The sequence below is a fragment of the Gossypium arboreum genome, chromosome 7 (assembly GCF_025698485.1).
Source record: "Gossypium arboreum isolate Shixiya-1 chromosome 7, ASM2569848v2, whole genome shotgun sequence".
Classification (NCBI taxonomy): domain Eukaryota; kingdom Viridiplantae; phylum Streptophyta; class Magnoliopsida; order Malvales; family Malvaceae; genus Gossypium; species Gossypium arboreum.
Window position 1 is genome coordinate 91,459,300 of NC_069076.1, and position 12,128 is coordinate 91,471,427.

Sequence of the window (12,128 nt, forward strand, 5' to 3'; positions counted from 1 at the left end):
CATCCCACCCAAACGGCACCATCTCTGCTATAAGTAAAAAAGGAAAAAACTAAAACTTCATTTGGCGGACTTTCTTTCTGAAAAAAATGGGTTTCAAATCTTTCTTTTAAAATTCTTTAACTTCTCCCCTCCCCCTCCGTCAATCCACGGATTTCATCGGCGCATGCAGCACCTCCGTCCTTCAAGCGAAAGAGTAAGCAAAATTCTCCCTTTTTATAACCCAATAGTATTCTACTCTAAGCAATAAATAAAAAAGAAAAAAATCAAAACTAAAAATCTATGAAACCACCTTCAAACAAAATTGATTTTCTGTTCGATGGCTTTTAATTTTTTTTGTGTGTATTCTTGCTTCGAATATGAATGTGTATTTTTGGTATTTGATTCCCTAAAAAAAAATTCCCCTTTTACAATACATTTCTAAGGCTTTTATAGCCGATTTTACAACCTATTTCACTTGTTTGCAGGTTCATGGGCGTGTACGTCTCCTACGTGGAGGTGGAGTGACGCACGGTGCGGAGATTAGCGCGATGTGCGGTGCCTGGGGACTGCTTCGGTTGCAAACGGCAGCTCCTTGGGTTTTTGTTGAAGTCTGTCTGTGTTTTGGGCCATTTGGGCCGTGTTTGCAAATAGGTATTTAGGTTTGAGTCTGTTTTTGTTGGTTTTTAGAGGTTTGGGCTGGGCAAATTTTGGGCCCTACAAACATAAATGATTAAATATTATTTTGCACTTCATTTTCAAAAAGAAAGAAAGAAAAGGTTAAAGACCAAACCTGTTGCGGTCAATAACTGAACGAGAGAAGTTGAACTTGTGGGTAATAATGTCTTTTGACTAAAAGACAATAATTATGGATAAAATATGCTGTTAGTCCTTATATTTTGACAAAATTAGAGATTTAGTTTCTGTGCTTTAAAACTTAAAAAGTAAGTCCTTTTACTTTTCTGCTTATAAAAAATCCCAATCAAATAATTAACATTATTTGAATTTCCCATAAAATTTATCAACTTATTGCATTTATTAAGTTATCTTCATATTATGTGATCTGATTAAAAGAAAATAGAGATATCAAGTTAACAACTTTTTGAAAACTATCAACAAAACAACTTTTTAAAAACTATCAACAAAATTGATAATTGGACGAAAATTTTAAATTGAAAAGTAATATTTAGCTTTTAACTTTTAAAATATAAAGATTAAATCTTAAACTCTAAATAAATAAAAAGATTAATAGCATATTTTAACTAATTATTATTATTGGTACGCTAGGACAAAACACAGAAACTTACTCGAGAAAAAAATCCTTAGATTTTCCCTTACATCAATAAAAAGAGAAGAATTTTAATTTCTACAAAAACAAAAATAAAAATAAAAATAAAAATAAAATAAAAATAAAAATAAAAATCAAATTGGAATATTTTCTACGATTTCACTTTTTGTTTCTTTATAATCTCTTTCATAGTTTCCACAAAAAAGAAGAGGAAATAAAAAAAAAAAAGAGAAGTAATTTCTCTCTCATTGCACTCTTTTGATCGTCGTCGTCGTTATTATGAGTTAAAATCCTTTTTTTTTAAAACCATACGAATTTGCCTTGATTTAGGCCCTGCAATTGACTCTTTTTTTTTTTTCTCTCTTGTTGTTTGTTTTTTGATTGTTTCAATCAAAAGTAAGATACGGTTTTACGAACTTTCCGTGCTGCATCCACCGATGCCAGATAATCGGCAAATTCAGAACAATGTTGTTTCGAATCAATCCGCTGATAGCATTGAAGGTAGCGTCGATTCTTTGTGCTCTCTTTGTTACTTCAAATTTTACAAAGATCTGATGCCACTTTATGCTTTTTCTCCATTATTGTTGTTGTTGTTGTTGTTTATTTAGAATTATTTTGTTGTGATCGTTTTCCATTGTGATCAATGTTTTTAAATTATTGTGAAATTGATAAATTTTCTCTTCACTCAATAAAAAAATTAGCAACTTTGTATATTTTAATTTGAAAGTCTGTCGTTCTTTTGATTAGAGCTTCTAAATTTTTTTTTATTTTTTTATTTTCGTTCTTTTTAAATTATAGTAGTAATAGGATTGGTTAGGAAGCACGTTGTTTCAATTGCTAAATGTGATGGCTTATTTGTTGCAATCAGATTATAAATATTTGAGATTCTGATTTTTCATTAATTTCGGGATTTTTTTCTCTATGTTTTCAGAAGCAATTTTGCGTTTGAAAATTAATGATAATAATCAAGAGGTGGGTGTTTCTAAATCAGTCTCGTATCCTGATCGTCCTGGTGAACCGGATTGTTCTTATTATTTAAGGACCGGATCATGTGGTTATGGAAGTAACTGTCGTTTTAACCATCCGGCTTATGATGCTCGGGTAATCTAGTCTTTGTTCTTCTTTTGAAGTGAATGGCATTTAGTGACTGATTATTTCAAGATGTAAAGCAAGTAGATTCAGATTCTTATTACGTATATATATTGCTTTACTGAATGGCTGAATATGTGTTGTTATTTGGTGCAGGGCGGCCAATATCGAGAAGAACTCCCTGAAAGAGTTGGACAGCCAGACTGTGGGGTATTGATACTTTCTCATTTAAGATTAGTGGTCTAAATTTGCCTTTCCCGAAGATGTTTGTGTTGCCATTTTGTGCTCGGGTATATCTTACCTCTTGCTAATAATAGGAAACGCAACTAACACTTGGTCATGAGAGTAGATGTTGTTTGACTAGAAACAAAATATTCCATTGAATATTAGCAGGCATGATTCTGTGTACATGTGCAAGAATGTTAACATGGTACACAGTAAAATGGAGTTTTCTGGTTATGCTAGTCATCGTTTTGCTGTTGCCTTTATTTTGATGGTGTATTGTTTTGTCAATAGTACTATTTTACCAGTGGACGGACTATGATCTTAATGTCACCAGTGTGCTAATGGTCCCTTTTAACCGAGTGAATTGATGCATGACTTTTTTTTTTCTAAAGAAAACTGATGTAGCTCAGGATCATGGTTGATATAGTGCTGTCTCATTTTTTTTTTTGTTTTCGTTCTTGTTCTTGTTCGTGTGATCAGAGATTAAGAAAGCATTTGTTATTGAAAGCTTTTTTTAATTTAGAAAATTTCATTAACCTTCCTTGCAGTACTTCTTAAAGACAGGAACATGCAAATATGGATCCACATGCAAATATCATCATCCAAAGGACAGGAATGGAGCTGGACCTGTTACATTTAACACTCTTGGTCTCCCTATGCGTCAGGTGCTTTCTTGTGCTCTTATTTGATGTGCTTGCTTGACCTTATGTTGTCTCATTCTGGCCCCTGAATTTAGCAGGATGAAAAATCATGCCCTTATTTCATGAGGACCGGATCATGTAAGTTTGGAGTTGCATGCAAGTTCCATCATCCCCAGCCTGCTTCAGCTGGGACTGGCTTACCTGTAAATGGACCTGTGGGATCATCAGTTTTCCCACCAACAGGTGTGCCATATGCTGGTGGGTTACCCGCATGGTCATTACCTAGGGCACCGTTTGTCTCTGGCCCGCATTTACAAACCCAAAGCTACATGCCTGTTGTTGTTTCTCCTTCTCAAAACATAATTCCAGGAAATGGCTGGAGCACATACATGGTAATTGAACGTTTCTTTTGTTGAGTAATGCTTATCTGAAGTTCTGGCTCCTCAATAAAATCTAATCTCTGCACAGTGCGATCTTGTACAGTGCTCTTAAATTTTGAAATTTAAACATTTCACTTCTCTAAAAGCAAGCTCCATAAATTTCTCTGCAAGTATAAACATTCTGTTGATTCCCTTGATTATGATTCTCTTTAACTTCCTATTGCTAAATTGTTATGTTTTCTATCACTGATAGAAGAATGATGTGAACCTTGACATTTTTCTTAAAATAAAGTGAGATGGTCTTGATGATTTTAAAATTTTATTTATGAACTTTCTTTTACCAGATGTAACTAAACCTGAAGGGTCAGTCCTAATGTCTCTTTTCTTCATTTACTTCATGTTTTCTTAGAAAAACTCATAACATGCATTTTCTTCTTATCTGCTGACAACATTTTATATCATTTTCTCATAAAGACTTAAGATGTGTGTTATTATCCATTGGTTGATAAACTGAGTTTTATGTTCATGATGTTGCTACATCCCATATCTGTAACATTTGGCAATGGCTTTGTCAATTTATTATGAATGGTTAGTTCAATGACTTGTTCCCACTGGAAGTTACTTTCATTTAAATGTTATGATAAATTTATCTGGTCTTGACTCCATTTTTATACGAACTCACTTACTATTAGACGCATTTTCTTTTGCATAATTACAAGTTTTAGACACCTTAGATGTTCTCATCTTTGCTCAATTGTTGTCTGGGCTGCTTGCTGGGGGAAGCTGAGAGGCATATGCATGCTTTTTTGATATTTGAAATGAATACGTTCATTGCTCATACAAGTGACTGTTGTCCAAAACAAACTTAATTGTGTCTTAAATGTGTCATTCACCATTCTTTGTGGTGATTGCTGAAGTTATATAGATGTAGGGCATGGTTGCTTTTCATATTTCATGTACATATATCTGACAGTTCCCTGCAACTACAATGTCATAAATAGCATATTTCGGCAGTTCTGATTCTTTATAGGTAGCTCTTGCCGATTGAATGTCTTTTCTTATTTTGCCTCATTTCATTTTTCTTCATTTCTAATTTAATTTCTACCAGGGTCCTGCATCTTCTGCTGGTATTCTTGGATCCAATTACGCTTACAACTCGATGAATCCTGCTGAGTCGGGCTCTAGTGGACAGATGCTTCTGTCATCGGCACCTGCTTCTAATTTTCCTGAAAGACCTGATCAACCTGAATGTAGGTATTATATGAACACCGGTACTTGCAAATATGGATCTGATTGCAAGTACCATCATCCGAAGGAAAGGATTTCTATCTCAGCCATGAGTAGTGTTGGCCCAGTCGGGCTTCCTTCAAGACCTGTAAGTTTCATGTCTATTTTTCATATGGTTAGGTATAGGTGCTAAATATCCATTCAGGTGAAGAAGTTTGCTTTTAATATACACAGACTTGCTAAACAATTACTTCATAATTTCTTGTTCTGAATGTAGGGACAACCTGTATGTTCTAGTTACACTATGTATGGACTCTGCAAACACGGGCCAACTTGCAGATTCGATCATCCTTATATGGGATATCCTTATAATTATGCTCTAAGCTATCCTTTATCCATGTTTGATACGTCTCTCCTAACATATCAAAGAATGACACCACCACCCAATTTATCAGAAGCTCCTCTACCATCAAGGGTTCCTGATTGGGCACGGAACACCGACCCTGCGAGCAAGAAACATCAAAACTTGGAGACCAAGAGTTCAGATGATTCGTCCGAACAGGTTGTTTCTCCGCCACATTCTTTGCAGAGTTCTTCAAAAACCTCACACGATCAAAACTAGTTTAATCTGTGTCGTTGTATCATCATTTTTAACATCTGTTTTGTTAAATCCGAAACCTTGTGAGGACACTTCATTATATGTGTACTTCCTGCACCCCCTTTCACCTGTGGTCCGACAGTGTTGTAGGTATTTTTTTTCCTGAATATTTGATATATGCAAAATGCTGGGGGGACGGGAAGGCTTTTTTTTTTTGTGTGTGGGTTGTGAATAAAATGCAGGTGAAAAGTTGATATCTTTCTCAACATTATTGCTTCTATGTTAGTGGCGTCACTATAAAGTTTTTAAATGTGATATTAGTGCACAAGTTATTCGGGAGTTCAGTTTAACTTCAGGTTTGACTTGGATGTCTGAGTCAGCTCGAAATTTGGGTTCAATTCAGAAAACTTTTCTAGCCTCAACTCGTCATTGTTGAGCATTATATAATTTAGAAAAAAATTGAGTTCCGTAAATCTATAATATATATATTAAAGTAATGAAATCAAATATTCAATGTTACAGGAATTACAATTAGACTTATTTGTTTTAAATAAAGGAATTTTGTTAAGCGAAAGAGATAAAATTACTGAGAAAATGAAGCCCCAATAATAGAATACAGTTAAACTAGAAAAAGAAAATCAAAACAGAGTAACATCATTTTGAACCTAAAAGCAAGCACCGGCATCCACCTAGAGATTTGATGGAAGTTGAAGCTGGCCGAAATAAAACCAACAATGATAGATTTAGCCACCAGAAGAAACAACTGCCGTGTTAACACCAGACCTCCATCTCTTCTCATTTAATGGCAAACCAATATCACAGGAGCACCTGACCAGCGATGGGAACTGAAGACTTCAACGAAAACAACCCAATCGGTAACCCAAGGCAAGGAGATGAACTCGAGCAAAAACCTGAAAAACAAACACCTACAAGAGTCACCACAGTCCACAAGCGACACCTTGCGACCTCATCCTGACAAGGGATGATCGGGTGGTGGCCGGTAGCTGGCATCGCCTTAGGGCAGTTGTTAAGACACTCCCACAAAATGTATCAGCTAAAACTGGTTCAAATATCATGCAGCCAAGGATTAGCATTCAAAGTTAAAACTATCCTAAATTCATTACAGATGATAAAATAAATATCCATACCCAAAATTTATTCGAATTAACTAACTGTATTTATTCCGAAAATGGGAAAGAAAAAAAGAAGAAAGAAATGAAATTGATTCTACTGAAAATTATCTTTGTATTTGAAACCCGAAATGGTGCTTCGTTCATTAACGTTTAAGGCACTCATTAGAAAATCTAGTGAACCAGAAAAGTTTAGCATTAATATACAGCCAAGGTGTCGTCCTAATCCGATTTTGTGGTTAAAAGGGTTGAAGTTGCAAAAGAAACTCGAGGAATTTAAGAACTATCCATTGGAATATCACTTCCACTAGGATTTGATAGGTTTTCAGACATGCTTCTCTGGGTTCGGTCAGAACCGAACGTAAACCCGTGCGGAGGAACTTCAAAAGGCGGTGGACGGGCGAAAATGGAAGTAGCACCAAGGTTGTTGAAAGCGGGAATGGGAACAGGAAGTGGAAGTGGATCACTTGGGTTCGAGAAGCCAAAGTTGAAGGATGGGGCTCCTGCAAGATTGCTATTATCACACGATCCAAAAAGCTTTTGCTCATATTCCTGCAATTGCTGGTACGCATCTACAAAATCGTAACCAACACCACAATTGTCAGAAGGTAATAAAACGTTTCCAAAGCCAAAAAAAAAAAAAAAAAGGCCAAGTATATATACAAGAGATGAGTAATAGCAACAACATCGTATGGGAATAAAGCATACCTAAAATCAAAGTACTTATTAGTGATAGTTTCAGGGACGTTTTTCAATTAAGCAACTGACAGTCAATTTAACTAATGGCTTTCATGATATAAGGTTAATCAAAGTCGAGGCTAGAAAATACCTTGACTTAACTCAACAGATGATCTCCGTTCCTTAACCCACTGATAGCTTGGTTGAAGCCTCCATCCTTTAGACTTCATCAAGTAAGCTATTACAATAGCCGGTGACCTGCCAGAAAGAATATCGTTTTGTTTAAATCGGCATTACACACAAGCACACGAGCATTTGGCTCATTCCTTTCTTGAAGAGTTGGAATACCCCTTTCCTCAAATAAAAAGAATATATATATGTATATAAACACTCATATAGCAGTTTAGCAAGTGACTTCAATACGCTCATGTTTGTTTTAGTGTGAATGTTTTAGATAAGAAGAAGCAGTAAACTCAACTTATTTTTTCCTGACATGCAGTGCACGAGGACTCGAGCCTTATCTCTCTCACATTGCTCTGCAAAAATGGACCACAGGTCAGAAAAATGCCAAAGAGATTATAAAACTATGCAACATGTCAACTAGAAGTGTCTGAGCTACTGCAATGCAACTGACAAACATAAATTAATTATTGTGGGAATAAGATCAGCGTGAAAGCTCCAGAAAAGCCATTTTTTTCACTAGGGTAACGAAGGGCATGGTGGTTCAAGTAAAGCAAACAACAAGAAGATTAACAAGTTGAAAGAAGAAATTGGGGCTTAAAAAAAATGGTTTTTGAAGCCTAAGGGAAGCACATATAATTGAGAGAAGAATACACACTATTGGCCATGTGAAAGAAGAAATTAAAGAAACAACTCATCAAGTAAAGGTAAAAGCATCATGGAGACTCTTGTACTTGAGTCAGATTGCATTTAGCCCCTTAAAAAAGGAGCAAATTAGTCCCTGTAAGAGCAAACTGATCCTACTATTAAAAACTGGTCACTATATGTCAGCATGAGGTGCGTGTGGCATGTCATGTGTAATTGTCTAGTTATTCCATCAACTACGCCAATTTTTAATAGTAGAAATGGATGAAACTTTTAACAGAAATGACCAATTTACTCTTTAATCTAATATACAGGGACTAATTTACCCCTTTTTTTGAGTAAAATGGTCAAAATGCAATTTGACTCCTAAAGTAGAGACTTTCGTGGAACTTTTACCTCAAGTAAATAAGAATGAGAGAAAATATACTCAATAAAATATAAATGCTTCTCAAGACCTAAAAAAAGTGAGTATTATTGTGTACATCTAAAAATTTGCATAAGCAAAAAAACTCAATGTGAAAGATGAAATACCAAAGACATGCATGAAAGAGGGGATATCAAAGTCATAAGCATGACTACGAACTAAAAATTCAAAATGCAATACGAGGATTAACGGACCTAAAAATTGTACCGCATCATCAAATTGCAAAATTTTGTCATCTTGTAGGCAGTGATAGGTAAATGAATTCTTGTAGAGATTTTGACAAGCAGGTACAGTCTGCAAAGAGATAATACAAATAACATAAGAACATGCCATATAAGTAAGATATAATTTTGATACTTGACAGTGATATTCTGCAATTACGCATTGTAGCAGTCACAGTATCCAAAGAAGAGAGCAAACTGCAGAATAGAAAATATAAAAGAATGGATCTCGACACCATCCTGCATGTTCCTTTCAATCCCATCACCAAGCAATGAGATGATAATGAATGCTTGTTTTCTTAGTATGAACTTAAGGTAAACTACACCATTAGTCACTAAACTACGGGTAAGTTTTTGTTTTGGTCACTTAACTAAAAAAAGTTAAAAGTTGGTCACTAATGTTTCCGAAAATTTTTTTTCGGTCACCCAACTGTTAAGTGGCACTTATTTAGTTGGCATAATAACAATTTTCATCCTCAGTTTTTTTAACTTAACTAAAAAACACTGAAGGCTAAAATTGTTATTATACCAACTAAAAAAATGCCACTTATCAATCGGGTGACTGGAAAAAACAATCTCGAAAATGTTAGTGATCAAATTGTAACTTCTTTTAGTTAAATGACCAAAACAAAAACTTACACACAGTTTTGTGATTAATGGTGTAGTTTACCCCAAAACTTATGATTCAAAACATCAAAACCCTAAGACTGCAGCTATAAAAATCCCCAATCCCATTTTCTCCTCGTTCCTATTATAGTTTCAGTTAAATTATGTCCAAAACTTTAACACCTTTCCATTCTTTGATGCAAGAAGATCTTTCATCTTTGACCGAGTCGAGTAAAGTCCAGTTTATAGCCCTTAGACAACGCGAGTGGAATACATAAACTTCAATATCATGTAAATCTAACAAACAAGCTATTTATTTGCTGCTATGTTTATGCACTTTCTGGTTAATTCTAAACATCTGAAAGGCTCACTAGAATTTTAAATTACTATCAAAAGGGATCCATTACTATAGTAAATGAAACCTTTTTCAAAAATAAATAAGAAAAAAGGAACTTCAATGCATCTATCATTCACTCCTTATCTTCAAACTGATTGCTACTCTACACCTATCTGCTTATCGATAAAGTACCAAGGAGGCCCTTGTACTAAGATTTTGATTGCATTTTGCCCTCTTTACTAAAAAATATGGGAAAATTAGTCCATATACGCTAGATCAAAGAGCAAGCCATTTCTATAGTTAAAACCTGACGTGGTTGATGAAATAATCAGATAGTTACACATGGTATGCCACATGTACCTCGTTCTAATGTACATAGACTACTTTTTAACAGTAGAAATGGATAAAAATTTTAAAAGAATGATTAATTAGATCTTTGATCTAATTTACAGAGACTAAGTTACCCATTTTTTGAGTAGAAGGGGCAAAATGCAATCCGACTCTTAGTAAAAGGGCCTCCATAGTGCTTTTACCTCTGCTTATCCTATTTTCAAATTCTCAAGTGAACATTATGCAAATCTTACAACTTCAATTTTATGACTAATTGCACTATTAGATTCTCCGTTCGACACACAAGACTAAGAAAAAAAGCAATCACTCGTAGAAATATTTAACTATGACAAAGCTTACTATTACTTCTAGTTCTAGCATTACTACATTGCAGCCATACATCCTCTTTTGGTATCGCCTCATGCCAAAATCATACATTTGATTTTAAACTTCTTCTCCATATCTCTAACTTATGATCAATGATACTAGCCTTACCCTCATTCACACATACCAAACATGCAATATCACCATAGAAATTCATTCAACACATCTGTAAGTTTAGCCAAAAGGTAAAAGGCCTAAACTAGAGTCTCAACTATTAACGTAAATGCAATGTACTTGGACAATAACCATACTAAATTCACTAGATTCCCAAAGTTGTAAACTAAGCTTTCCTTAACATCCTTAATCCCACATATAACAATAAGACTTCTGTACCATAAAACTAACACAAAAGTTATCTAGATCAGAAAAATACCAAAAATTTTCCCAACACAAGAGACTAATTCAATCATTAATCCAACATGCCAAGTAGCTAAAATGCAAAAATCCCATCATAGTTAAGGACACAATCTTCGACATACAACACAAAAAATCCATTCCAAAATCCATAAATTCAACATCCATAAGCTGATACAACATTACAAGCAAAAAAAAAAAAAAACAATAATGAAGAGAACATCAAAAGAGAGCAGGCTTACATTGAGGACACGAGTAATACCCTGAGTCTTAAGAAGCTCAGAACGAGAGGCATTATCGTAGCTACCCAAATAAAGAAAATCAGGCAATATCACGGAGGGGAAAGCACTGACTTGAAGCGACGTTTTGTCAGATGAAACGGGAGCTCTATGCCCACATACCCCACAAACCTCCCCCTCTTCGAATTTGTGATAGTGACCACATATCCCACAAGGATTCTCTCTTTCCCTCTTCCTCATCCCCACCACCACCACCACCACCACCACCACCACCCCACCAGCAACAACAAGCACAATAGTTTTTAGATTATACCCAGATCGAGAAAACTAAAAACAAAAAAGACCCTAGAGTTTTTTTTTTCTTTAGGGGGGGGGGGGGGAGGGATTAAATGGTTTCTTAGTTGAAGGAAGGTTCTTGTAGCAAGCGAGAATTTGGTTGATCGAGATCCAGAGGATCCTTAGTTATTCTATGGTGTTTATATATATGTAATAATTTTTTTGATGAAATATGTACTAATATTAAACAAATTGGATATTGGGGAAAGACGATCTTTCCTGAGTCATAATGAGAAATTTGTACTTCGATTTTTATTATATATTCCTTGACCTGACTGATATATATATATATATATATATATATAAAATAAATTATATCCAAAATAGAAGTGCTCGTTGCTCGGGTTGGGTTGGGTTCAATTGAAAATTTAGGAGCATTTATAAGATTTCGGCTCGACCGAAAAATAAATTTAAAATTTTGTAAAAATTTAATTCGAATAAAAATGTTAAAACTTGAGCTCGACTTGACTGCTCAGATTAATTTTTATATTATTTTTAAATATATATAATACATCAAAATACTAAAAAATCAAAATAAATATTTCTCAATAATAAATTTTAAAAAATATGTAGACTTAAATAACACTAACATAAATACAACTTAACAAGCAAATGCCTCTAAAATAATAACAAAATTAACAAATGCCTTTAAAATAATAAAAATTAACAATAAATTAAGTTTTATATAATATCCAAATAATAACAATAAAATAATAGCAACATAATAGTAAAATGGTAGCAAAATAGGGAGAAAATAATAAGAAAATAACATCCAAAAACAAAAAAAAAAGTACAAATTTTTTTGTCTTTTAGTAAATTCGGCCGGCCCGGCTAAAAATT

General features: G+C 34.3%; 2 protein-coding genes and 1 long non-coding RNA gene across 7 annotated transcripts; 2 read left to right on the forward strand and 1 right to left on the reverse strand.

The window, feature by feature from the left end:
- LOC128295520 (uncharacterized) lies at nucleotides 1-920 on the forward strand. Its single transcript, XR_008285998.1, has 2 exons — nucleotides 1-193; nucleotides 465-920. It is a non-coding gene; the product is annotated as an uncharacterized LOC128295520 (long non-coding RNA).
- Nucleotides 921-1,442: 522 nt separating this feature from the next.
- LOC108467316 (zinc finger CCCH domain-containing protein 3-like) lies at nucleotides 1,443-5,690 on the forward strand. Of its 4 annotated transcripts, none has more exons than XM_053030715.1 (7): nucleotides 1,443-1,765; nucleotides 2,196-2,365; nucleotides 2,510-2,563; nucleotides 3,127-3,243; nucleotides 3,315-3,611; nucleotides 4,708-4,974; nucleotides 5,104-5,690. In XM_053030715.1, exons 1-7 carry the CDS (start codon nucleotides 1,702-1,704, stop codon nucleotides 5,446-5,448), a joined length of 1,314 nt encoding a protein of 437 aa, XP_052886675.1. In that variant the 5' UTR covers nucleotides 1,443-1,701; the 3' UTR covers nucleotides 5,449-5,690. The 4 variants fall into 4 exon arrangements, with proteins under 4 accessions (XP_052886675.1, XP_017623430.1, XP_052886676.1 ...); XM_017767941.2 differs by having other exon boundaries at nucleotides 3,318-3,611; XM_053030716.1 differs by lacking the exon at nucleotides 2,196-2,365.
- Nucleotides 5,691-6,649: 959 nt separating this feature from the next.
- LOC108476108 (protein-tyrosine-phosphatase IBR5-like) lies at nucleotides 6,650-11,554 on the reverse strand. 2 transcript variants are annotated; one of them, XM_053030718.1, is made up of 5 exons: nucleotides 10,956-11,554; nucleotides 8,689-8,775; nucleotides 7,710-7,768; nucleotides 7,384-7,490; nucleotides 6,650-7,126 (listed from the first exon to the last, which is right to left on the reverse strand). In XM_053030718.1, exons 1-5 carry the CDS (start codon nucleotides 11,190-11,192, stop codon nucleotides 6,831-6,833), a joined length of 786 nt encoding a protein of 261 aa, XP_052886678.1. In that variant the 5' UTR covers nucleotides 11,193-11,554; the 3' UTR covers nucleotides 6,650-6,830. The 2 variants fall into 2 exon arrangements, with proteins under 2 accessions (XP_052886678.1, XP_017633692.2); XM_017778203.2 differs by having other exon boundaries at nucleotides 7,711-7,768; nucleotides 8,676-8,775; nucleotides 10,956-11,552.
- Nucleotides 11,555-12,128: the final 574 nt, after the last annotated feature.

Coding starts and splice junctions, on each gene's coding strand:
- LOC108467316 (XM_053030715.1), top strand. CDS start 1,702: ATGCCAGATAATCGGCAAATTCAGAACAATGTTGTTTCGAATCAATCC. Junction 1,766..2,195: donor ATCCGCTGATAGCATTGAAG/GTAGCGTCGATT, acceptor CTATGTTTTCAG/AAGCAATTTTGCGTTTGAAA. Junction 3,612..4,707: donor ATGGCTGGAGCACATACATG/GTAATTGAACGT, acceptor AATTTCTACCAG/GGTCCTGCATCTTCTGCTGG.
- LOC108476108 (XM_017778203.2), bottom strand. CDS start 11,192: ATGAGGAAGAGGGAAAGAGAGAATCCTTGTGGGATATGTGGTCACTAT. Junction 7,769..8,675: donor TGATGCGGTACAATTTTTAG/GTCCGTTAATCC, acceptor CCATTTTTGCAG/AGCAATGTGAGAGAGATAAG. Junction 7,127..7,383: donor ATCTGTTGAGTTAAGTCAAG/GTATTTTCTAGC, acceptor ACGATTTTGTAG/ATGCGTACCAGCAATTGCAG.